At 44.4% G+C, this 25,673-nt stretch overlaps 1 protein-coding gene across 1 annotated transcript in view; it reads left to right on the forward strand.

Annotated features, from left to right (window-relative positions):
• Positions 1-1,982: 1,982 nt before the first annotated feature.
• LOC135260782 (cadherin-2-like) overlaps positions 1,983-25,673 on the forward strand; it is a 63,867-nt gene continuing 40,176 nt past the window's right edge. The window contains exons 1-2 of the mRNA XM_064346317.1: positions 1,983-2,209; positions 5,105-5,213. Coding sequence (XP_064202387.1) covers positions 2,153-2,209; positions 5,105-5,213 — 166 coding nt within the window. The 5' untranslated portion in view covers positions 1,983-2,152. The remainder of the gene's footprint in view (positions 2,210-5,104; positions 5,214-25,673) is intronic.

The following is a 25,673-nucleotide window of genomic DNA, read 5'->3' on the forward strand; positions in this document are numbered from 1 at the left end:
AGAGAGAGAGCAGCCACTGAGAGATGGCCGTGAGATAGGTGGGGCTAACTCCACTTAGCGGGATATTGAACAGAACAGCAGGCGTGGGGGTACTCCCAAAGTGGGAAGACTGTGGTTATTCAGATCATGCATATTTATTTATTTATTTGTTTGTTTGTTTGTCTGTCTGACACTTCCACCCAGAGGGACTTGCAAAGCCATTGTGGAAAAGGCTACATCATGAGCTAATCACAGGAGAAACAAGGTGTAGATAGAACATCAACACAGTGAGGGCTGGCCGTAATAAAGAAGTGCTATAAGATACAACCACACAATAGCAACCATTAGCCTCCATTATTTAACAGTTATCCTTAAAAGCAGCGTAGCCTCGACGCGCAGCCAGAGCCCAACGGTGATCTACAGCAGAAAAAAAGCCCGTTAAATGTTAATTGCCTTCACGTTGGCACGCCGCACTTCTGCGAGTGATGCGATTTATACGAATGACCTGCCAATTGCCCTTTCTGTTGATTAAAAGACGCTGTCATGTATGCCGACATTCATTGCCGTCTGATGAAGGGCAGTCTTTGCTGAAAGGCGTTGCTCTGCGTTTGTGTGACGGTGAAAGGGCGTGCCCGCAGTCTCTCTCTAATACGCAGAGTTCCGGCACTGCACCTGCTTGCATGTGGGGAACATGGGGGAGTGGACAGGCATCACTGTATGTATCTGTTTAACCAGCTAAAACGACCTGTGTTTACATACAGGGAGGTGGATTTGCGCATCCGGAAATACATGTTTTATTAAAATTTATTAAATTGTGTTTAATTGTGCACAATAACTTACTTCAGTGCTCACATTTCCTGATAATCTCAGTTTTGGGATATCACTGGTCACATTCGGGATGATAAAATATCTCTATAAGCCTCCAACATTGTCTTTGAACTTCTAAATTGAGGAATTTGGGTTCAAATATACCCCTAGTGGAAAGGAATCAGTTGACCCTGGGACAAATAAATGAGTTTAAAAAAAGTTCTTAAACTTACAAGCTGCCCAGATGATTTATTTTGCGACGCTACAGTAGAAAAGAAATGCAATGGGTTACTTTGCCTGTGAATGGTTCTGTATAAGAGCACTATAACTCAACTATAAGAACTACATGTCACCTTTATAAGCACCATACAAACATTCATAAATGCTTGGGTCAATAACTGCAAACATGCACAGTGCAGCGAGTGGCTTAACTATGAAAACATCTGCGGTAGGCTACAAGTTGAAATGCTTTGCAATTCAAGAGGTTGTTGCTAATATAGCGACCTAAATAAAATAATATAAACATAAATAAATAAATAAATAAATAAATAAATAAATAAATAAATAAATAAATAACCTCCGAAACGACCTTGGAACGCTCTGTTTTGGAACCATCAATGAAGCCACCACTTCTAAATACCAGCTCACTCTACATTTACATTGACAGTACATTTATTTGGCAGACACTTTTATCCAAAGCGACGTACAAAAGTGCATTTCATGGTCATGGACAACTACAAAATACAGGTTGAGTAAGATACAATACCTATTTCGTACAGCTATTTCTAGCCAAGAACACAGTTTACTTCACACAGTGAACACTATTCTGACCTAACCTCTGCCAAGCCAACTAGGCAGAAGAACAAGCAATTCTAAAGCACTCGAATCTGAACGAAACGGAAGACGATTTCACCCAAAACCGGCTACCTCTTGGCCTCCTCGTGGGTGCACAGCCTGACAGACAGGGCTGAAAGCGAAAAAAAAGAAAAAAAGAACGGACGACCGATTTTATTTATTTAATACGGTAAAGACGAGGGGTATGCCATTATAACCCCACTGTCGAGAAAGGGAAAACAAGCTTGGGGAAAAGCATCCATTAGAAGAAGTTCAGTGAAATTGACGATGTGACCAGTAGGGAGAGACAGTGAGGTGTCTCTAAGTATTTTGGTATTGGGGCTGGGTGAGACAGGGAGTTGCAGCCTCAGTACCATATTGTGATATCAGTACGGAGCGGAGAGAGTAGAGGAACGAGGCTGCTTCATGCTGCTGTCCTTGCCGCCTTTGTTGAACGGAACGTCGTAGCGCATCGGTCCAAAAAGGATACATAATTATCACGGATTCATAAAGGAGGAGACGAAACATATCCATGTACCCAAACGGGGGCTCGGGAGTGCTTTTGCTGTCGCTCCTGACAGCTTTTCAGGTAATAATTTCTCTGCGTTTTTTTGCGAAATGCTGGGAGTTGGAGCTGGATAGAGCTGGTGTGCGCTTGCTTGTTCTGTGGCGATTTTTTCCGAAAACTATCAGATTATATGACCGGTGCCCGCACATCGCTAGTTTCATACAACCCGAGATGGAAATAAATTAAGATTTATGTTTGCAGTGTGTGTATCATGCATTATTTTATTTGGGCTATGTAATTGCTAGAGTGCCACACTTGAGAATTTGTGATGGCTATTGCTAAGCATTACCAATAAACAGCACACGGTAGGATGACAATATTTTTGCGCTTTAAGGTCGACTCTATTCCCTGCTTCTTTTGCTTGTACATCATTTTATGCTTTGAATAGTCATGGTTGCGATACAATTTCTGCAATAAAGGGTCGTATTTAGCCGCAGAAGATTAATTTAAACACATGGCGCAATGATGCACAGGGCATCATTTGTAGCACATTTAGCTTTGTGGCTATGCTGCAGGAAATGGAATTAGCTGTTTATATGACACATAAGTAAACTAACGGGCAAATAAATATTCCCGTTTTATCGAAGGTGTGTACAGCTTAATCGCGTTTTGACTTATTCGCCCTGAAAATGTATGTTTTTAAAGTTGCATTGTTCAGAAGTTATGAATGCGCAGGTACAGTGTCGAGCCAGCTACCCAATTTGCCACGGATGCAGAGGTTACAATAACGAATAAATGATTTCCGCTGTTAAGGACACTACATGAGCCCAAGGGAAGTTGACCTTTCCGCTTTTACTTGTAAACCCACTGACGTTACACTAATTAAGCGAGTGTCCTTTCGTTAGTCCTTTCATTTCATTAGTTAATGCAAATCACGAAACTATTTGCTTTCGTGATTTACCAAAGAACGACCCTGTGATGTAAAACCCGTACGGATGTTTCGATGTATAGGTAACTGGCACTAAGCGTTGATATTTGACTTGCGTCGAAAAACTTGCATCCCGTGTTGTTTCGTGTGGTAGGGATGCAGGCTATTTGACCCAGTTTCTTTCCGAACGACTGGGATATAATGGTAATCATAATGTGCACCATTACTTTCCTTGTAAATTATGAACCCAACAAAGTAAAATTTGTGGACATTAAAATAAATAAAAACAACACCCTCTCTGTGATAAAGCTATTCGTTGCCATTTGATATGAACAGCTGTAGCCTATAGCGAATTCATACATAGTCGCGCGACAGTAAAGCGACCAATTATTGAGAACTGTGACTGGTGGTCATAGTTTTTTCTTCTTTTAAATTGTTTCTGATTTAGCATATAGCGTAGTGTTTATGGAATGTTTATTTCGAATAAGAAATACTACAGTGTTTCTTTGTTTTATATACGCAGGGTAGCCTACGTAGCCTATTTGATGCGAGATTTAACGTTCGTGCTAATGCTTTTTGCCGCTTCGTTCATTTCGGTATGTTAGACAATACACCCCCCATATTTAAACTCCAATGATTGAAAATAGCAAGTGGCACGGATACCCACAATGCACCAGGGCTCTGAAACTCTCAGCCCACATCCTTTGTGGGTCCCACAAAAGAAATAGGATTAAGGGTATTGGGGAAGTGGGGTTGCATGTTAATGCATCACAGTGTATCAGATCTGATTTCTACCTGCTCTGGCTTGCTTTGGAGTAGCCTACCGATTACCGTTATACACACACACACACACACACACACACACACACAATATATATATATATATATATATATATATATAGTAAATTTGCTTGCAACAAAGCACTGTCATTGCTGCCTTGAGCAAGGTAATTAACCTAAATATGTAAAAGACTGTAAGCTGTGGAAGTTGCTCTGGATAACAGTGTCAGCAACTTTTTTAACATACATGGTTGGGATTAATTTATGTAATCATAGTACAGCCTTGTATCTCAATGTTTCACAAGATAAAAGACTGTCTTTTACACATGCATAATAAATTCCACGTATTCCCTAGATGTCTTTCTAGATTTTTTTTTTTTTTTTTTTACAGAAATCAACTTGCTGTTGAATTTAGTATTTTTGAATGTGATCTCCCCGGTACTAAATGAACATAATATATACTCACGAGAGATACATATCAGTATTTTCCGGGAAAATTATTTTATGTCCCTAGGTTGAATGGTTTTTGAGTTCTGTTTGTTCTTGTGTTAATTTGAAACAGTCATGTTTACCCCCATCCCTTTGTGGGCGGGGCTGTCTTTGTGTATTGGAGCCTAGGAGTTCTGTGGAAGGATTTCCGTGTTAACCTGACATAGGTAGTAAGATATTACCTCTACTGGGAATATTCTTTAGTGATTCATGCAGGTTGTCAGTTGTGTCACAGAATGGGGGGAGGTAGTAGTTTTTATAAATCAGCAAGTAAGGGCACACTGCACCCCTCTCCCACCACAAAACAGGTATACTGGAACTTTTATAATTTTGCGTGAGCATAGATATCATCGTTCTCTACAGAATTCCCCTGGTCTCCAATAAGGGATGTTTCCATTTTGCCTTTTTGTTGTTTATTCAGAACGTCCCACAAATCAGCAGCCACTGAGCACTTTGTCAGAGCTAGCCCTTGTGCAGACAAATGGGGCCTGTTCTTGTTTATCTGCGAATCCCCCCTCCCCCCCCCCGCACCAGCCTTTGCAAAATGCTTAACCCTTTTGGCCTCATTATCCAAATTGCGGCACCCTCGAACACAACAGATGCTTTTGTTCGAAAAACTCGAAGAGAAAGCTGAAGAAATGGGGGTCGGTCTCACTCCAAAACACTTCTGGGGTTTTGCTTTTTCTAAAGTCAAAAAGTGAAGCACAATGTTGAAAATAAATATTTATGACTTATCTTTACCCCAATCCCCCCCCCCCTCCCCCCTCCCCCCTCCCCAGATCTCCACCGAAGGCAGAGGACCCCCCCTGTGCAAGCCTGGATTTACAGAGGATGTGTACTACGCAGCCATATCTGGGGGTGTGACCGAGGGACAACCTCTCTTCAACGGTAAACATTTTCACATATACGCACTTGCGAGAGCTTTGTTCTTTTTTGGCCATTGCTGTGTGTGTGTGCGTGTGCGTGTGTGTGTGCACATGTGTGTATTTTTTGTGTGGGGTGCCCGGGTGTGCCGTTGGAAAATCAATAGCGAACACATGCGAACAATGATCTTTGTTGTTAGGCTGGCATCTAAATGGCATTCTGTGGTTGGCCTGCTAATAAAACCCACTCTCGTCGGACCAGATTCTGTTGCACTCCCCCCTGCTTTCAATCAGTGCCTCGTACACATGGATGTCAGGAGTAACTGCAGAAGCCCACAATGTTTTCACTTCAGCGGTGGAATACCCCAGCTGTTGAGGGAACATAGCAGACTAATTGAAAACAAGAGCCAATCATCTGTTGATGGGGTTTTTTTTTTTTTTAAAGTGTGGAACTGCTTGTATTTTTATCTGACTGATTTCCCGTTTTTATTTTTTTTTTTAAAGAAAATTGACTCATATTATCTGTGCAGACAGTTCCTCACAAGCTCATCACTTCCCATTCTGAAACCCAGTCTTGCCACCCAGAATGGATCTGACGTGGTTGTATCAAACAGCATCATACTTGTCCATAAATGGCATTGCATTTTTGTTCAGGCATCAGGTCGTTTGAAGCCAGGCCCTTCAAATCTCTTTGTAGAAAAATGTCCGCCATTTGCAAGGGAAATATCAGCCCCTTAGACCACATCTTGTGCTTCATGAGACACTTACAAGCCTTAGATACATGGTACTAGTTTTAATAACTGTATAAATATTTCAACAGAGAACTAAAACCATCTTTCTCTGGGGCGAGTGTTGGCGGGCAAAATTTAATTATGCAGCATAACCATTCGGTAATTGCAAACGCTGTTGCTGTCTGCCTGTTAGTATTTAAAGCAGATAAAGGGCCAGGATGGTGTTTACAATCATCAGTCAGTAAAAAAAACCAGGAAATGTTGTTGCTCCCGCACCCTTACAGTTCCAGGCTCTACCACAAGCTTTGGCTGTTCAAATTAAAAGCTGGTTTTGCAGACGAGACCTCGGCGTACGATGGCATTTCTTCAAGACAGTGTCAACCGATGACAGCCACAGCTCACTCCTTCCACTCTGAGTCATTTTTATTTTTATTTTTGTCTCTGACCAACAAGATCGAACCGATTGGTTAAAATGTGTGGGTTACTGCGCATTTGTTTTATTTATTTTTTCCGCGATTGCATTGTCACCGATAATAGCATTCGTTGACCACCTCCAGGTAAAAAAAAAAAAAAAGGCAACTGGAGGGAAAACTCGTGCGAAGCGGTGGAGCCCAAATGGAAGTGGTGGGACAGAGATGGATGGCGCTAGCTAACCACCACATTTATCAGCTGAGGGAATAAAGGGCGAGAGTCTCAGGTGGCTGGAAGGATGGCCTTCAGACAAGATCCTTTTATTTTCCATTGTTAATCCCTGCAAAACTGTCAAAGCCATAAATGTTTCCCAGAGGAGAAAAAAACAATGGAGAGAAAAGTGAGTAAAGTTTATAAATTTGTCAAAGGTATGCCCCTCCCATCTTTTTTTATTTTTTTTTCCAAACAATAGTGGTGGCAGTGTGATACGATGCTTACGGAAATAGGCTTGCAGCTCCAAGGTTAGCTAGACTCCCAGGTGGGGAGCTGCCATTTCACTCTTCTGAAAGTTACTTAACCTGAATTGCTTCATTGACTGTCCAGCTGTATACATGGACTGTGTGGATGTCTGCGTCACTTCCGGGTCCTCTGCCATTCACTCTGACTCAAGTAACGGTCATGTGCAGAGTCAGGGCTGTGGCAAACAGGAGGCCCATACAAGGCCTGTCCAGAAAACAAAGCCATCACCCACATGCGAAAGAGAGGGGGGGGTGCCGGTATTGGGTTTGGGGCCTTGAGCAGTTTCCACAAAAGATAACAACCGCTATTGGATTTCACAGTGGGCGCTTAAATGTCACAGTGTGACAAGACTTTGAGTCAGAGGACAGGGGACGGGTTAATGTGGGGGGTTGGGGGGGGGTGGTGGGGGTTGGGGTGCTTTGACTTCGATCTTACCTGTAAACGGCCACTGTTTGATCCTACAAGCAGTCAGTTTCCTCCTTGAGTTGTGGATAACCCGTGACTACCGGTAATCAGGGTCCCCTTTTGTTTCACCCTCCCCGGGGGTGGGGGGGGGGGGGGTGGAAGGTGCCAAAGAAGGCTGGTATGGCTGCATGGGGGGGAGATTCCTCAGTCATTGTAATGCGCTCATAAAGAGGTTTCTGTGATGCGATGTGGGACAATGTTAATGCAATCTCATCTGTTAATGAATGCCTTTTTTTCCCCCACTTAAAAGAAAGTGTTTGCATGCTGTGATGTGTGTGCGCATGCGAGTCGGCCTCCTTTTTAAAACGCTTATGCGGTCTCAGATTTCGTTAAGGAGGCCCCATTGTTTTAAACACCTCATGCAGTCACACACGCGGGTCATGTTAATTCTCTCAACTGAGTACAAGGCCCTGATTTACATGAGTTATTTTCTTGTAAATACCCTCAGTGCTCTCCAATCCTCTCATCCATGCTGACTTATTAGTACAACACAGTGTACTCTCTGCTTTCAGGTCAAAAAAAAAGAATGAACATTTTACAACCATGAGGTCAATGGTCATGGAGTGTTTCTTTTTCTAACGTACCTTTGGGAGACAGGGAGTGTCCTAATGTTTTCACTCATGATTCTTGTAGCCTGCTCTGGCATGGCTGCCTGTTAAAGCCTAGGCCCACTGTGCTGTACTTAATATATCTGGTAGCTGAGAACATCCAAACAATTTAATTTCAAATGATACATAGCAGGGCATTAGTGTTCAAGAAGATTAAGATTTAAGGCTATGCCGAGCGTATGACACACCGTGGCTGGAAATAATCACGTTTTTTTGTGTTGCATTAGATGTTCTGTTAGAGTGAGGCCTTGTACCTCCACTCTGCTAATCACTCAGTGCAAAATTAACTACGTAAAAAATGAGAGCAGCTTGCTTCCAGCAGATTTCCTCCGAGGTTTGATTAGAGGGCACTTGTTCTGTGTGACATTCGCATTACCCAAGGGTTTCTTTTTTAACCCAAAGCTGCAAGCTTACATATTTTAACAACATAAAGTTCTGCTTAGTGCTCTTTACAGGAAAACAAAAGAGAGAATATATCAAATGATACAGATAAAAAAAAATATTTTTGTCATTAGTGTAGTCATGGAAAACAACCAATGGAAATGAGAATAACGATTTTTGTCTAGAAGAGAATGTGTCAGCCAGGGGACAGGCCAATCAGAGGCCTCCCGTCAGACAACCAGTCACCGCTTCGTTGCTTTTCAATGGAATCATTCAGGCAAATTTGACAAAGTTTGCTTGGGAAAGAATGGGAGGGAACAGTGGGAGTAATTATTTATCTGGGGTGGGGGCTACTCACCAGTCATGCAGAAAGGAGGTTATGCTCTTTGGAAGGAGGAGAGCCACCTACGTAGCCCAGGGCTGTAGGACACATATATAGCTGTGGTCTGGCGTTCCCACAGTCCCTGTACAGTGGCTTCCTGTGACTTTGCTCTGAGCTGGGGTGAACTAACAGCATTTTTCGGTGGACAACCACTGTGCGTGCGCAATTTACAGGCTGTTTTATGCAATGACAAATCACCAATCCAGTGGACTTGGCTATTCCCATTTTTTCTTAAAAATTGTATCTCAAAGGTTCAGTTGCCAAATAATATGCCATCTAAATGGTATTCTGTGGTTAGTCATGTATGTAAGGACTATTGCGATAGTGTTAAAAAAAAAACATCGAACAACATACACATAAAATTCTGTTATCAGACTGGTTTATACCAATATTGTTGGAACTGAAAGTCAGGTTTATCTTTTAGTCTGAATTGGCCAAATTCATTAAGACATTTGAATGCACTTACAGGTATTTTTAATTGTTTATCCCTGATTATCTTCTCTGCTTTGTTTCCAATTTGCAATGTTCAGCTGAATACAGAAGCTGTTTTTATCGCTAGGCTGTTCATCCATAGCTTTTCTGCAAGATACACGTCACCAGCCACTGCTTCATTTAACTCTGTGTAGCCTGCAGGAACACGATCGACCAGAGGAGTCGCTCTTCCGCACAGCCTCACAGACCTAGTCCTTCCCTCCCTGAGTTTATGTGCCATAATTATGCGCAACACTGGAATCCAGGGTTGAAACAAGTCAAGCCATCCAGCATCATGCTCTACCAGGTTTCTGTTTGTTCTGGAGACTTCTATAAATGTGCGTGTTCATGCTTGTGTGTTTTACAGTTTAATGCTTTGCAACAGGATTTCCTGTGTGAGCAGAACTCAACATGAGCAGCTCTACCATGAAAAAAAAGTTCTCATATTCTAAAAAAAGCTAGGGAAATGGAAAACCCCAAAAGTCTGTTGAACTTTCAGGGAGTCTCAATCTGTCTTTTCACTTCCTTGTTCTGGCTTTCCTCTCCTCCCTTCCCATTCTGCATTGCATTTTTCGTTCTCCCAGTACCCAGTTTCTCACTTGGGATTTTTAATGACCAAGCATGCTGTAAATGATTAGGAGATTCAAGGAACCATGCCCATTCTAACCATTTCAACCCCCCAAAAGTTCCATTTCTAATGTGGCCATATAAACCTGGGACGGTCCCCACTGACCACTCCATCCCTCCACAATACTAAACCCAATATCTTCCCCACTGACAGCCAAACTCTAAATCAGCTGACACAGCTGAGCAAATTCACACTTGCTGTTCCTCTGTATGAGATGGACCCAGGCCATCTAGACTCGGTCGGCCTTGGCTACGGGTCACCATACTCTTTTTTGTTGCCATGCCGACCCATGCTTACGCAGACTGTTAGCTCAGACGCCATTGGCCTGTTTACAAATGAGTTGAAAGCAAGCCGTTAACTTGAGGCGTTGCTGCTTGGCTTCTGGAAGTTCTGAGGGGACAAAAGAGCAAACGTCAGTCATTGATCTCTGCAAACATCCAAAAGGAGAGAATTAAAAGCCCATCACACATGCAGCCTTAAAGAACTTTACCGTTCGGGGGTTATGTGTGAATGACAGCCAGAGTCGGCATTTCAGAAAAGTTCCTCTGCCAATTTGCTGGCTCATGACCTACTAACATTTACAGAAATGTTCCCTTTTGACTTTAGTGACTACAAAGCCATAATATTAAATGATAAATTATGCAGAGCTCAATCTGAGGTTGCTAAGACAACCAGTTATATTGTTTCTTACTACTGAATTTTTTTTTAAAGCAAATGGAGCCAGTAGACTTAGTAAGTATACCTTACTAACTAGCCACTCGGTTGTGTGACCCAGAGAAGGGGCTAGCATTGCCAGAAAAATCAGTATGCCAGTGTTCCATGTTAAATGTGTGGTGAATAAGAGAAGTGGAAAATTCAGGTGGTTGTCTGTCTGGACAGGAATCAGAACTGGGCCAAAAATAGCATTGAGAAAGTATCCCTTTAGATACCTGTAAAATTACTACAGATTACTGACAGATTTAAAAAATAATAATAATGATGACTATAGCATTTATTTCAACAATATTCAGAACAAAATTCCAGTTTCATATGATTGTATTCATTTTGGTTAATAACATATTTCTTTTAAATTCTAATAAAAAGTGTTCTCAAATTTACCTGACAGTTAAATAGTTAAAGTGTTCCAATTACATATTTGACCCAGCTCTGTAAACAGCCTGCGTGCATTGTTAGCGCACGTGCTGTTGTTCTGGCGCTAGGTAGTACACCGCAATCACAGCAGTTGGGTCAGTGTTTCGGTGCCTCCAGCTCACGCTAGCCCAGTACAGGCTCTCTGTTTTGGGGAAAAGCGGTGACAGTACTTTTGAACAAGATGGGTAATCACAACCACATGGCCCGAGGGTGATATACACGCATGGATCAGGAAGATTTATAAGTGGTTCAGAAACCCTTTTTCACGGATATAGCTGCTGTCTGTTATTTTGACAAGTCATTTTGTACGAGACTGGTTTTTATGAAAACTTAAAACGTTACTTCCCTTCTATTCTACCGACAGAAACAGAGATTTGGCTGCAGTGTACGCCATTATTTCTTGGTACTGACGTTTATGTAGTTAACAAAAAAAAAGAAAAGGTTTTGTTGGTGCTTTGAAAGTAGGCTAACCTTTCTAACATTAAAGAGCGCTAATCATAATCACATCAGTGGGAACTGATTAGTCTTTCTGATTCATTCACACACACTCAAAAAAAAAAAGAAAAATCTCCCATCTCCCATTGGTTGGCATTTTGTCCTCTTTAATCCTTCTCCTCTTTTCAGAGGTCTGTCAGCTCCTGGCACATCTCCCCTGAGGCTGAAATGTTTTCGAAGCGGTTTTTCGGCCCAGTGTGACCCCAGTTACCCTCATTTTGTAAAGTGGGCTCCGGCTGGCCTTGGTTTAACCTTCTTTTCGTGTCTTTGGCTGGAACTTTGAACCTGGGCGAAAACAGCCTATTTTTAAAAACTAGCATTTGATCCAGCTGCAGATTGTGAGGTAATTCTGCTGTAGATTCAGCAGATTGATTTTTTTGTAGATTGAAAATTTGTGGTTAATTATTGTCACATGTTTACTTGGGTTGTCTGTCGGTCGGTCTGCCTGTCTGTATACACACATGCGCATTTTAATTCTTTATCGAGACTGCGGTTAAACAAGTGACCTCAATTTTTTAAATGGTAGGCATGTCTACCGTGTAATGAGACGTGTCCGGGAAGCTCTTGCTCAAATTTCTCTTAAAAAAACATGCAGGGGATGCCTCATTCCCAGACTGCAAAAGTGGTTGTGGTGACAGACTGTAAAGGAAACGGAAGTGGTTGTCCTACACGGCGATGTGAACGGACTCAAGAGGTCATGTGCAAATACAGCTGGAATAGACGTGCGGAGGTGCTTGGGGGGGGGGGGGTGGGGTAAGGGTGTCCAGGCTCGAGCTTGAATAAATGCCTGTCATGCTGATGTGTCGTCTGTCTCAGTTACTGAACATCGTTTGATAGGAAAATGGACTGAGGAGCGGAGCAGACATGAATCTCAGGGCATTGAGTCTGGATCCACTCAGCTGTACTGTGACATCACAATGCACACTGCCGTCTCATCCCAGGATGCATCACCGTCATTTCTAAATATATAAAAAAAACAAGATGGTTGTTTGAGTAGGCCTCCTTTTACTATTGTGGGAAATCCTCCATGGGCTGGTTTCAATATGAGCTGAACGCGTTGCTTAATTCCGTAGTACTGTTTGGATGATGAAATAGTTTGTTGATTGAAGGATGCCCAACTTGTGACTAAGTAAGTTGGATCCAGGCCTCATTGTAAGACATGCGAATCATTTTTGGGAACACTGAGTGAAAATTGCTGCAGCACTTGGAGAACCGCTCTTTGCTGTGGTTTCTTAAAATTCAACTTCCTGTCAGCGAAGACATGTGATGACCCACGTGTGACATTCCAGTCGGCTACTCCACAGTAGCCTGTCCCTATATTTTTCCTGTTTTTTTTTTTTTGTCCTCTAACAGATCAATAGTTCCAGGGTCTTTGTTTGGCCTGATCAATACGTTGTAATGAAGTCCGTGCTCCAATTCCCAGCTAAACATTGCTGCGGGGTATTGGAAGGGGAGATGGGGCGGGGGGGGTGGGCGGGGTGCTGTGTGTTATGGGGCACTGTAAATTTTTTTTTTTCTCCTTGCGATCCTTCCGGAAAGCTCTGCAGTGCCGCGCCCGACCGCCAAGGCTAAATTGCACGTGGGCCTGGCTAATGGTTCTCCTAACGCACTGGTGCGTGGTGAGCGGTGAGCTGTTATTGCCTTCGCTGGAACCAGACCGGCTCACCTGCACGCCTTTGATCGTCGCTCGGCTGTGGCTCTGCGACCATGTCGTGACCATAAAATAATAATGCGCAGGCACGCAGCGGCCTGTGTGTAATTCCCGCGGCTTGGGCCTTTTAAGGCTGGGTTCCGTGGGGCGATGGGCGAGCGGGGGGAAGGGGAGCCATATTTAATAGTTGTTTGACCTTCTTGCCTTCGGTTCTCTATCTGGCCCTTATCGGGGCCTGGGGTGTCTGCACATCGTCTCCCTGCTTTTGGGAACCGGGAGACCTCTGGGCTGACTGCACTGATAAAGCAGTTTACATAGTGTTGATACAGCCCACCCCCACTCACCACCCCCTGCACCTCCCACCCCCCCCAGCTTATCTTAAACTTTCACTCTCCCAGGCCCACTTAGGTTCATACAGGATTTTGGTTTCATTGACTATCTTTGTGTATGTGTGTGAGAGAGTGAAAAAGAGAGAGTTATATTTGCCTTTATATTGTCACTGTTTTACTTATGCTAGTTGGAAGCTTTACAAGTTAACACAGGTTTCTAGTTAGAATTCTGGGACCCCTGAAAGAGTATTGCTCTGGGCCCCCATTTTTGAATAAAACAAATAGATTTCTTAAAAATCTGTGACCCCCCCCCCCCCCCCCAAAGCTGTGCGCCCCAAGAAGCATCATCACTTTTCACCCCTTTAGAAACGGCCCTGGGTGCGCCATGTCAGTACAGTTCAGTTTGAATTCAGTTGGAAAAATTGAATGAGAGAGAGAGAGAGAGAGAGAAAGAGAGAGAGGGGGAGAGAGAGAGATGTGAAAGAGAGACAGAGGCTGAGAGAGGGAAACAGAGAAGGACAGAGAAAGATATTGTCTGTGCATGAGATAGACAGAGAGAGGGTATACGTGTGTTATAGAGTTATAGAGGGAAGGAGATAATGTGTGTGTACGTGTATGTGTGTGTGGGGGGGGGGGTGTTAGAGAGAGACTGAGAGAAAAAGTCTGTGTGTGTGTGTGAGAGAGAGAGAAGGAGGAGGTGTGTGTGTGTGAGAGAAAGAGGGGGAGAGAGAATGAATATGTCCTTGGCATATTATTTGCCCATTAGCCTCGGACAGCCCGCAGTCGCTGCGGCACTGCCCTGGCGACGAGAGCCGGAGGCCCACAGCTGGTGCCAAGGGCATGTGCTGCTCACGCCCGGGAGTCATGTGACCCGGGCCTGCCGGCTGTCCGCTCAGAAGCAGGCTTTGTTTTCCCCAGCGGAGCCCAGGCCAGATACCAGCCTCGGCCCACAGACCTGTTTTGTCTTGTCCAGTTTATTCTCCCTTCATTTCACTGACGGCACATCAGCTGAATTTTGACTATAATATTAACAAAGGTATTCTGGTGTTACACTAGACTGTCCCCCGTATAAAAGCCTGTTATGTTATGTTATGTTATGTTATGTTATTTATTTATTTTTCGGTTATAATATGATAGACTTAAATCACCATGGCCTTTTTAACCAAGAAGTAAATGTGTGTCCTTGAATTCAACATGCATTATGTACAATATATAAATATATAATTTCACTATAAATATTATGCTGGTATATATCTGTGTGTGTGTGTGTGTATCTGTATGTGTGTGTGTGTGTGTGTATCTGTATGTGTGTGTGTGTGTGTGTGTGTGTGTGTGTGTGTGTGTGTGTGTGTGTGTGTGTGTATCTGTATGTGTGTGTGTGTGTGTGTGTGTGTGTATCTGTATGTGTGTGTGTGGGGGGGTGTAATGTATTGTGGGTCAGGAATGATGCTGAGGTTTTGACTGTGGCAGCTTATGCAAACTCAGGCCTTCTCACCCGGATGTACGGGGGCTTTTTAACCATCAAAGACATCTGGAATCGCGTTAGGCGACCCCTACATGTAATGAGGCCGAATATAAATAGTATCGCTGGCGTGCAGTCCTCCCCCCCCCCCCCCCCCCTTTTCTTTTTTTGCCCCCACCCCCACCCCCACCCCATTCTCAAAATCCCAGACGCAGCAGAAAAAGCGGCAGCCTGCATGACCGCCACTCCACCGCAGCCGGCCGACAACAGGTCAGCCCCGGATACCGAACCGTTTATTTTACACAAAAAAGAGAAGAGGCTGTGGAGTTCTTCAGCTTGTACCATGATCCTAGTTTTGGGAAGGTGGGGAGTGTGGGCGGGCGGGGGGGGGGGGGGGGACCAGGGGGGACCAGGGGGGGTTTGGTTGTTGGCTCGGTGCTGAAAACGTAATATTTTTTCTCGGCCTTGCTGGCACACAAAGGCCGCCCTGTTCTCGAGCTGGCACTTCACAGAGAGCAGAGAGGTTCAAAGCCTCTTATTCTGCTCGCTGCCACACTCGTTTTTTGTTGTGCTCGAATCCTTCATTGCTTTGGCCGCTCCCCCGGCCCCCGACCGGAGCCAAACCCCAGGTTTTGTAACATGTTAATCCCCACCCTCGCTGACTCCGCTCGGAGACGGATGCTCTTCGGTACACTAAAAAAAAATACACTAAAAATGCCTGTAATGTATGTGTGTGTGTGTGTGTGTGTGTGTATCTGTATGTGTGTGTGTGTGGGGGGGGTGTATTGTATTGTGGGTCAGGAATGATGCTGAGGTTTTGACTGTGGCAGCTTATGCAAACTCAGGCCTTCTCACCCGGATGTACGGGGGCTTTTTAACCATCAAAGACATCTGGAATCGCGTTAGGCGACCCCTACATGTAATGAGGCCGAATATAAATAGTATCGCTGGTGTGCAGTCCTCCCCACCCCCCCCCCCCCTTTTCTTTTTTTGCCCCCACCCCCACCCCCACCCCATTCTCAAAATCCCAGACGCAGCAGAAAAAGCGGCAGCCTGCATGACCGCCACTCCACCGCAGCCGGCCGACAACAGGTCAGCCCCGGATACCGAACCGTTTATTTTACACAAAAAAAGAGAAGAGGCTGTGGAGTTCTTCAGCTTGTACCATGATCCTAGTTTTGGGAAGGTGGGGAGTGTGGGCGGGCGGGGGGGGGGGGGGGGGACCAGGGGGGGGACCAGGGGGGGTTTGGTTGTTGGCTCAGTGCTGAAAACGTAATATTTTTTCTCGGCCTTGCTGGCACACAAAGGCCGCCCTGTTCTCGAGCTGGCACTTCACAGAGAGCAGAGAGGTTCAAAGCCTCTTATTCTGCTCGCTGCCACACTCGTTTTTTGTTGTGCTCGAATCCTTCATTACTTTGGCCGCTCCCCCGGCCCCCGACCGGAGCCAAGCCCCAGGTTTGGTAACATATTAATCCCCACCCTCGCTGACTCCGCTCGGAGACGGATGCTCTTTGGTTTCCTGAGCTTTTGTCCTACTAGTTTCTGATTAAAACTAAGACTGAGCTAAATTTGGTCATGGGCCTCGGTGTCAGGTGGCGTCGCCTCTCTCTCTCTCTCTCTCTCTCTCTGGCTTGGCTCTCGTCCCTCCTCGGCGCTCCTGCCCTGACCTGCCCTGAGTCTGAATTCGGATAGAATGTTAACCGAGAGTGACGCTGATTCCCGTGACACCGTTTCTTTTTTTCCACAATGGCGCCAAAATACGGGCCAAACATTTCCCGCCCACTCCGCTCGAAGCATCTTGCATGGATAAGATGTATTGCACATGAACGCAGACAAAGTAGATGCTTGTCCATTACCGTTGCATACACTGATGTGGACCTGGCCCTTGTCAGTTCCTGGCCCACTCAGATATTGATCAAAGGGTAAACATTGTGGCAGGCAGTGTTTTCCTCCCGGGCCATCTGTCGAATGGCCACCGACATAAACGGAAGAGGGATAAAATAAATTTTAAAAAGCCTTTTTAACCCAGTTTAACCCACTTACCGCTCACCTTGATTTATTTGAGAGAGAGAAGCGAGGTAGTTTACAGAATGTGAGCACGGACCTTTTTGAAACAGAGGAAGCCGCTCACAAGCACTCACACACTCACAGAAGCAGACGTACCGTAGGGTCAGAACGTCGTCTCTCCCACAGTAGGGCTGAAACCATAGTTTACCCAGAAATTCGAGCCTGTTCCTAGTGGCAATGTGTAGTGTAGTAATGGGCGGCAGTGTAGTATAATGGGTAAGGATTAGGAACTGGTCATGTAACCTAAAGGTCGCAGGTTTGATTCCCCGGTAGGCCACTGCCATTGTATCCTTGAGCCAGGTACCTAACCTGCATTGCTTCAGTATATAAATGGATGCAACGTAAGTGCGATGTAAAAAGCTGTGTAAGTCGCTCTGGATAAGAGCGTCTGCTAACTGCCTGTAATGTAATGGCAGAGGGCCATAGCCCGGCCGGTTGGGACAAGCCCATCCAGCGCTGCGTCGGTATCCGTTGTGTTCCGTCTCCTATTACCGCGCTCCGGCGGTTTCACCGGGCTTGCCCTCGGATGAGTGTCCCCCTGGCCTGTCTGGCGGAGCCGCGCCCCCTCCTCCCCAGCCGGGACGGTCTCAGAGTGCCCTCGCATTAATGTGCTTCCTGGCCGGTCCAGCGCCAAGCCCAAATCCCTACCTCTCACCGGTGTTCCGGTCAGGTGTGGATTCCTCAGTTCTGTTATTTATTTATTTTTTCACTCCTACAACGTGTTAGGATTTTTCTTTTTTCTTTCTGAAGATGGTTTTCACCATGAGAGCCTGTGATTATTAATGCAGGATGGCTTAAGTACATATTTTCTTTACTTGACATCAGACTGAATATTTTAATTGGTTAAATATTCTCATATATATATATATATATGGGCTCCATCTTGGGAGGGACAGAATATTCAAATATCAGATTAATGCAGATATGCATCCCGAGTGCATACACACCACTCACATGAGCTGAATTAGAATTCAGGCCCGGCGTTTTCTGCAGTCCCAATTCCGTTGCCTGAAATTCACGCGAAACCCACTCTGTCTTCGCAGCGGCTGTTTTTGAATACATAACTAGGCAATTAACCGCAATAGAGGTTTAAGTGAGTGCATTATACCAGACACTTGTGTGGATGAAGGAACTTATCAGAGAACGAGCATGTGTTCCAGCGTTCGCCCAGTGTTCCATTGATATCTAATTGACTAATTGAGCTGATTAAGGTAGCCTGCAATATGATGATTTTAAACGATCGCTTAACAGGCGTCTTTATGGGAAGTCGGCATCGGCACGTTGCCACCGGTGATTCTAATTACGCGCTTAAAAAAAATCTGGCTGCAGAAAAATTATAATGCATGACGCACAGGAAGATCCTGTTCCAGAAATGAAGATTGATTGGCTGCTAGTCCTAATTTTTCGGAGCACTTTCTTCTCCTCCTCATTTAATTTAGGCAACTGCATCTATATTAGATGCAGTAAAATGTAATGCAAAATAATCTCATATGTTTCTCCAGAGAGTGCACATACATTTTTATCCTATTTTCTTGTGATTTTCTACGTTTTCATTAATGGTCTTTATTTGTGTATCGATATTTCACACGCAGCCTTGTTGGTAGGCTACATGTGTCCGTCTCCTCTGGTTGAATGGCCCTTGAAAGGAGTAGCGCTGGCCTGTTTGGTAACATGGCAAGAACGATGCTCTTCCAGATCTACAATGTGCAGTGCCACACTATGAGGTCAGCGTGGCTTGGGTTCCAAACCACATTAATAGTCCCAAATAGAGGCTCCTTACCCCTACGGAAATTTCCGTAATGGGCCCGAAATTGAAAATGTGGTTTTAAGCGTATTGTCCCTCCCCCCCTCTTTCATATCATTTGATGGGTTGGGAATGGGTGTGTGTGTGTGTACATATGCAGCAGGGGTTTGGGGAATTGTGTCACGCCGGCACAAGTTATTTCAAGGTCCATCATTATTTACTACCGCATTAAAAAGCTGGTTGTGTGCATAGCCTCTGCGCGCGCCATATTACTGCGGGCTCAGCAGAAACGGAGTAACGCGCCCCGGGGGGGGAGAGCTGCCATCGCCGTGCGACGGTGACGCGTTTGTCACTCTGCATAATTGAAGGAAACGTTTTACGGCCAAATCGGCTGTCAGAGGGAAAACCCGCGAATGGAGCGCGCGCCCCGCCTCGCGAACGCTCCGCGCTGCAGCGGGAGGAGATGGGAACCAGATTGAAGCGGGAATTTGATTTCCTGGTTTAAAAAAAAAAAAAAAATTTTTAAACGCCACAAGAAAAAAATGCACTTGCTGATCCATGTGAAGTCACCATCGCCGGAATGGAATGCTTTTTTCTTTTCCCCCGATAGCACCGCACACACACCGCACACATACCGCACACACACCCCACACATCTCGCTTTGTAGAAAAAAAAAGAAGAAAAAAAAACTTTTCAGGTTAGGGCTGGAATGTTTGAAACCAGCAGGTAAAAAGTACAAGCTCACAAAGTAATGCGGTACAGATGTAATAGGCTTTCAGTACAATCTCACCTCTTCCCTGGCACCCATCCATCATCTCACATTGATTAGCCTTTGTTTCCATGCGCCTGTGGATTTAGTATCGTGACCTTTTTAAGAAATGAGACGCCCCGCTCGACTTAAATCCTTTGAAATAACAGCGTCTCCATTAATTTACAGCATACCCAACCGTATAAACACTATCAGCCAAGGTTATTGACCTTTCATGGTTGTCTTGAGTGATATACCGGGGCGGGGAAATGAAATGCTTAGGACAATAAATTCGGCCCAAATCTTACCGCTGCGGTGAAGCAGTCCGCGTTGAGCGCTCCAAGATAATCTCAGCGCGCTAAGTCCGCTTGATAAAACTTTATGATGACAGAGCTTTTTCTTGAGTGTCCCTTTAAGTTGCTATGACGAGGATTTAAAGAAAATAGAAATAACATCAGCTCCTCACAAACTGGTAAAGGACATCTGATAAAAAAAGGGTTTGTTTTTGAACTGTATGTTCTCTTAACTGCAAAGGAGCCCACCCTTCGGTTGGACGTGGAGCTGGACCAAGGCTATGCAGCATTAATTCATTAATTCATTCATTTTACAAGTGCACTGTCAGTGTACTGGATTTAGATGAAAATGGGCTATTGAAAACAAATTGAATACACCCTAACCTTACAGCAGTGCCAGATCCATCGTTTACTCGCTCCTCGTTCGAAAACATTTCAAAACACTGCTTTTTAAAAGTGTGCAACAAAGACAACCTTTTATTCGGCTGCCATGGAATAAAACAGAATCATACAATGAAAGCAGAATTTACTTTAACCTCAGAGTTTGATTTAATGTTTTGTACTTTGGCATGGCTGGCATAAAAGGGCAATAAATAGATACAAACCTTTCTCCTGTGCAAAAGACAGAACAGCAGCTGCTGGAGAGATTTGATTGGGCCATCACTGTCTTGTTAAACCGTGAAGAATTTATTAGGTATATTGCAGATAATGGTGGTTTGGTCATTATCAGCCTGTGTCAGCATTAATCTGCACTGTTGCTCATTTGGAAGGGCTTGTTGAAATTTCCAGCTGTTTTAATACTTAATGCGTATCATAACTATGAAGTAAGGGGGTAGTCAGTTTATTTCGGTCTGCTTAGTGCCTCAGGGTCTTAATGGGGTGTCAGAAAACTGGGAATTTTTAGAAGTGGGTGCCAGTTGACAGAATAATGTCGAGGGAGATAAGACATGATTGTGGGCTTTTAATAACCTTGCCTGCTCTCCGGAAGACCTGCAACGGTTTCTGTTTTTTGTGTTGTGCTTTTATTCAGTAATTTATTCATTTTAAATGGCAGAACATTGCTAGCCTTTGTTGGACATGCTATATCAAAAAAGTCCTGTAAGTTGCTCTTGGTAAGGGTGTCTGCTAACTGTCTGTAATGTAATGTAATATAATAACATACTCCCTGTTATTCATAAAGTTCTGTTTTCCAGTATCAGTGACAATGTTTGTGATTCCTCATAAGCTTGGTATGTAGCCTGGATTTTGAGTGCAAACGTATATCACTCCCACTAAAATGTACAAGATAAGGAGCTCTAACCATAACTCATTTGATAGCCTTAAGTTTTTGGACAGGGTATTACCTAATGCACACCATCTTGGTTACAGAAATGAAAACAGTCTTTAAAACTAGTTGTAATTGCTCGGGAGTGCCAACATGCTAGATTAAGAGAGTCTACAATTTGAACTTTTAGAGCAGTATCAAAAAGAATTATTTCTTTCCTAAGATAAACAGAAGACATATTACTTATAGTGCATTTTTATTGTGTGTTTTTTAAGGAACTTTAATTCTCCCTTTGTTTAGTTTGTAATGTGGAAACTTCATGAAGTACCACAGTTGTGTACAAATGCCACCTCGATTCATGATCTATCTTTAATAGAACTGGGAAAGTTGCTGTCTGAGGCAGATATTACTGTAAATGAAATGCAGATGTCTTGGCAGCTACAGGATAGTAGCGGGCAACTATCCTGTTACTAGCCAGCGATCATTTTGTAGAGCACACAAGGTGAGAACAGTGTGCTTTGATGGGAAAACAGTATTTATTGTGAATGTGTGTCCAGAAAACATTTGAAAAGTGCTCGAAAAAGGTTCACTCCAATTTCACAACCTTGAGAAAGTACAAGGTTAGTGCTATACTAAAACATCACAGAAAAAAAAGCCACAATGGCAACCTATGGAGAACCATTTGCTTATACTCTGTTCATGCATATTTGTGTGTGGAAAACGTTGGTTTTACCACATGACAGAGATTTATGATTCGGGCCAAGAACTTATCAAGACTCGTGTTACCTCTGCTTTGCATAAACAATTCAGGGAGGGTGGGCGCCACAGTAAAGTGACTTTCAGAAATGCAACGATGAGAAAGCACAGAAGCACGGCCATTGCATGGTGAACATCGCTAATGCCTTCGACTGGCTCTCCTCCAGTGACAGAACTGTAGCCCTGCCCTGTGTTAGGCCCGGTTATCCCGGGATTCTGATTGGCTGCAGAATTCACTCTACTTGCAATTGTAAGATTGGCCCTGTGTACCTGAATGGTTCAGCATACATGTAGAGTACGTGGCATTTCATCCAGGTGCTCGGCTGTAAATCAGTTAGACACTCAGTTTTAAATTACAGTTTATGTCATGTGTGCTCCCTGTTGAGTCTGTGGTCTGCTTCTGCAGCTGTGCAGTTTTCTATTGTTTTTGGAGTCTAGGATACTGTATGTCTGCAGCTGCTGACAACACAAATGGGAATTAATATTGTGTGAGCACCAGTGGCTCTTTGCGGGGAGACGGCGGTGTTTTGGGGGCAGAAGGGTGGATGTTCGGAAGCGGAATGGTGGAGGTTTTGAGACGGAATGGTGGAGGTTTTGGAGTGGAAGGGTGGAGGGTTGGGGGCAGAATGGTGGAGATTTGGGGGCAGAATGGTGGAGGGTTGGGGGCAGAGTGGTGGAGGTTTTGAGGCAGAATGGTGGAGGTGTTGGGGGCAGAATGGTGGAGGGTTGAGGGCAAAGTGGTGGAGGTTTTGAGGCAGAATGGTGGAGGTGTTGGGGGCAGAATGGTGGAGGGTTGGGGGCAGAATGGTGGAGGTTTTGAGGCAGAATGGTGGAGGTTTTGGGGCAGAAGAGTGGTGGGTTGGGAGTGGAAAGGTGGAGGTTTTGGGGTGGAATGGTGGAGGTTTTGTAATGAAAGGGTGGAGGGTTGGGGGCAGAATGGTGGCAGTTTAGGCACAGCCTGCACATCACAGCTCTAGGGGCAGGCGCAGTCGGTGGCATCTGTGTGATGACCCTGAGCGGCGGCGCACAGGGGTTAGTGATGACTGGCGCGCGCCCCGCCCCGTTTAGAGTGCCGTCTCGTCTCTGCTCGGTCACGGCGGCTAGACTGCGGTTTTTCCGCCAAAGTCACTCTGTAACCCGACGGGAACCAAAAAACCCTGAAACGAAACCCAAAATTCCAGCCCTTTTTTTTGTGTGGTTTCAGGCAGAAACCAGCGGCGGGGGTTTTTTTATGTCGTTAATTATAATAAATATGACCGTAATGCGGCGCGACAGTGGAAATGCGCGATTCGACCGCCGCTCGGCTCTGCTTTTCAGCGGTAACGAGCGCGGTAACGAGGAAGGAAAATAAAGGCAGAAGTTAGGGGGAAAGCCTCGCGAAGCGGCGTCTCAGCGTTACCGGATCCCCCGCCTCATTGTTGACCGGGGCTACGATGAAAAAGCCTTTGTTCGGACAGGCAGACCGCTGGCCAGTGCACAGCACACCCAGTCCTGCAGGAACTTCCAAATGAATGCTTCCCACAGTGCCATTAACCCACATTTTTAACCCACATCTTTTTTTTTTTTTGTCATAATTTGTTTTACATTCGCGCAGCGCGAGGCTTCCCCCCCCCCCCCCCAAACCAGAGCTGTGCTGTGGGATCGGGCTTAATGCCGTGCGTGTTTTCTGGCTGTAGTCATCACAGGGGCGTGGCGTCAGTGTAAGCGATCATCTTCCAGCTGAATGGAAAACGTAGTGTGGAAATATCCTGGGCGGTGTAGCAGACAGTGGACAGCAATGGGTTGTGATGGTTTTTTTTAAAAAGAAATATATTTCTTCTCGTGTTTTTTTTTTTTTTTTTGACACTTTGCACAACAAGCGACAAAAAATGTGTCAGCTGTTGTGCAAAGTGTTATCGGCTCGAATGTGCAGCTGGTTTTTGGGAAGGGGCTCAGGCCTGCCTTCGTTTTTTTAAAAGCTCATTTCCTGGTCTTGGTGAGAGACCTTATTCTCTCTTGTCTTTTAGCCACCCACTTCTTTATAAATCAGTGGTACCAATGCAATCAAAATACAAAGTCAATCATTTTTTTCCCACAAGAACTGTTAGTATGTTAGTTTCAATTGTTGTTTTTTTTTCTGCCTGATGTCCTCCGATGTGCCCATTTTTTAAGCGATTGTGCCATATTTAATACCTTATGGACAGTTCAGGGACTGTTTGAATCACTGTCCCTTGGAGGGGGGAGGGGCTATCTTACACGCTTAGTAATGACCTTGACATTACAACCCATCCTTCTCCTCTCAGCTGTGTGTGAAGTGAAATGCATATATTCTACCATTGCACAGAGTACGTGTCATACCACTAGCATCTAGTCATTCGTGTTGAATTTGTTATGGCCTGTTCTGATCACCAATGTACTAATCAACACTCTCTCCACTTCTTTCAGTAAGCCGTTTTTACTATTTTCTTTACTTTTTTGACCAACTAATTAGTTAGCAGCCAGCAGATATAGCCTATAGCTACCTGTGGCAACCTGATATCACTAGCTAACACAGTTGCTATATTAGCTAGTCCAGTATGCTAACAGAGTAAGCAATTTAAGCTCTCAAACTATTTGGCTAGCTAGCTAAAGTTAGCAGACAAAAATAAAACCTGTCAAATGTGGTTAATGGCTTGTTAGATTATATATATATATATATATAACTTATGTTCTTAAACCTCAACCTTAAACCTCAAATGAGCCTTTTTGTGTCTATGCCTATAATCTAACATGCATGTGATCTTTTCTGCTACAGTACATATTGGTCACATTACTGAATTTATCACAGGTTTTCAACAGCCTTGTTGTGGAATTGAAATTGTAATGTTCTCCACCAGCCAAGTTCTTTTTCTGTAGAGTGAATTTTGAAACTGCAAACGTACGTTAGTCAGACAGGCTGGTGTATTTTTTGAGGTCTCCATTTTAGGTTAAGCAATATCTTAACTTTTAAAGCCTCTGGGGATTCGTGGAAATGCGACATAGCTGCCATTTATCATGGTTGTTGCAATCGGCTCGTTTTCTCGGTTGTGCTAGCGTTGTTCGCTATCTGTAACCATCTGGCACCACGATTGATTATGAGGCTATTAGGCTGTCTGACATTTTCCCATGACTGGTGAATTATGTGAGATTTTATACAAAGTTTGTTTTAAATACTGGGCATTATCCAAATGCCTCATTTCAAACCGTATTCCTTCGGTGCCTGGATAATGGATAAAGTTTGATCATTCTGTAAGTAGTAAGTGGCAAGGATGAGACTTAAAAGTCATGGGCTTTTCCTCCTGGGACTGTCAATCCTTCTGTGCCTGGACCTGACCTGGAATCCATGGCCATATAAGGTCGTCCCCCTTTTCCATACTGAAAAATCTCTGGCTCCAATTTGTACAGCGTGGTTGCGCACAAACTGCATGTCTGTGGCTTCAGAACTGTTTTCACAAGCCCATGGAAGGTCAGTGGGTGATGTCTCAGGCACTTTGTCCATATTTTTACAGTCTATGGTTTTGGGTGAAATTGGCCAGACACTAGCCATTGCACAGTCCCATGTATTTGCAGTACAGTGAGACCCTCCCTGGAATACTAAATGCTCTGACGCTTAGAATATGGAGGCTAACACCTCCACGTTCTGAGCTGAGGAAAACAGCTTGATTTCTCAGATTCATCTCGAGCTTTAGTGCAATGTCTTCCTCAGTCCATAATTTAACACTCCTCTCGTTGCTTGACAAGGTGACACCGTGATCATGTGCTTTAGCTGACGTCATTGTCATTTCTCTTTCTGCTTTGTGTGTCTGCTGTTAGGTCCTAAAGCATAATGGGAATTATTTGTTTGAAAAAAACAGCTTCGGTACAGTGTCTCTTCAGCCTGGTCTAGCACTAGTATTGTAGCACTGGGTAATGCACGCGAGATAAAAAAACGAAGCTGCCATGTCTCGTGAAC

This window comes from Anguilla rostrata, chromosome 8 (assembly GCF_018555375.3).
Source record: "Anguilla rostrata isolate EN2019 chromosome 8, ASM1855537v3, whole genome shotgun sequence".
Classification (NCBI taxonomy): domain Eukaryota; kingdom Metazoa; phylum Chordata; class Actinopteri; order Anguilliformes; family Anguillidae; genus Anguilla; species Anguilla rostrata.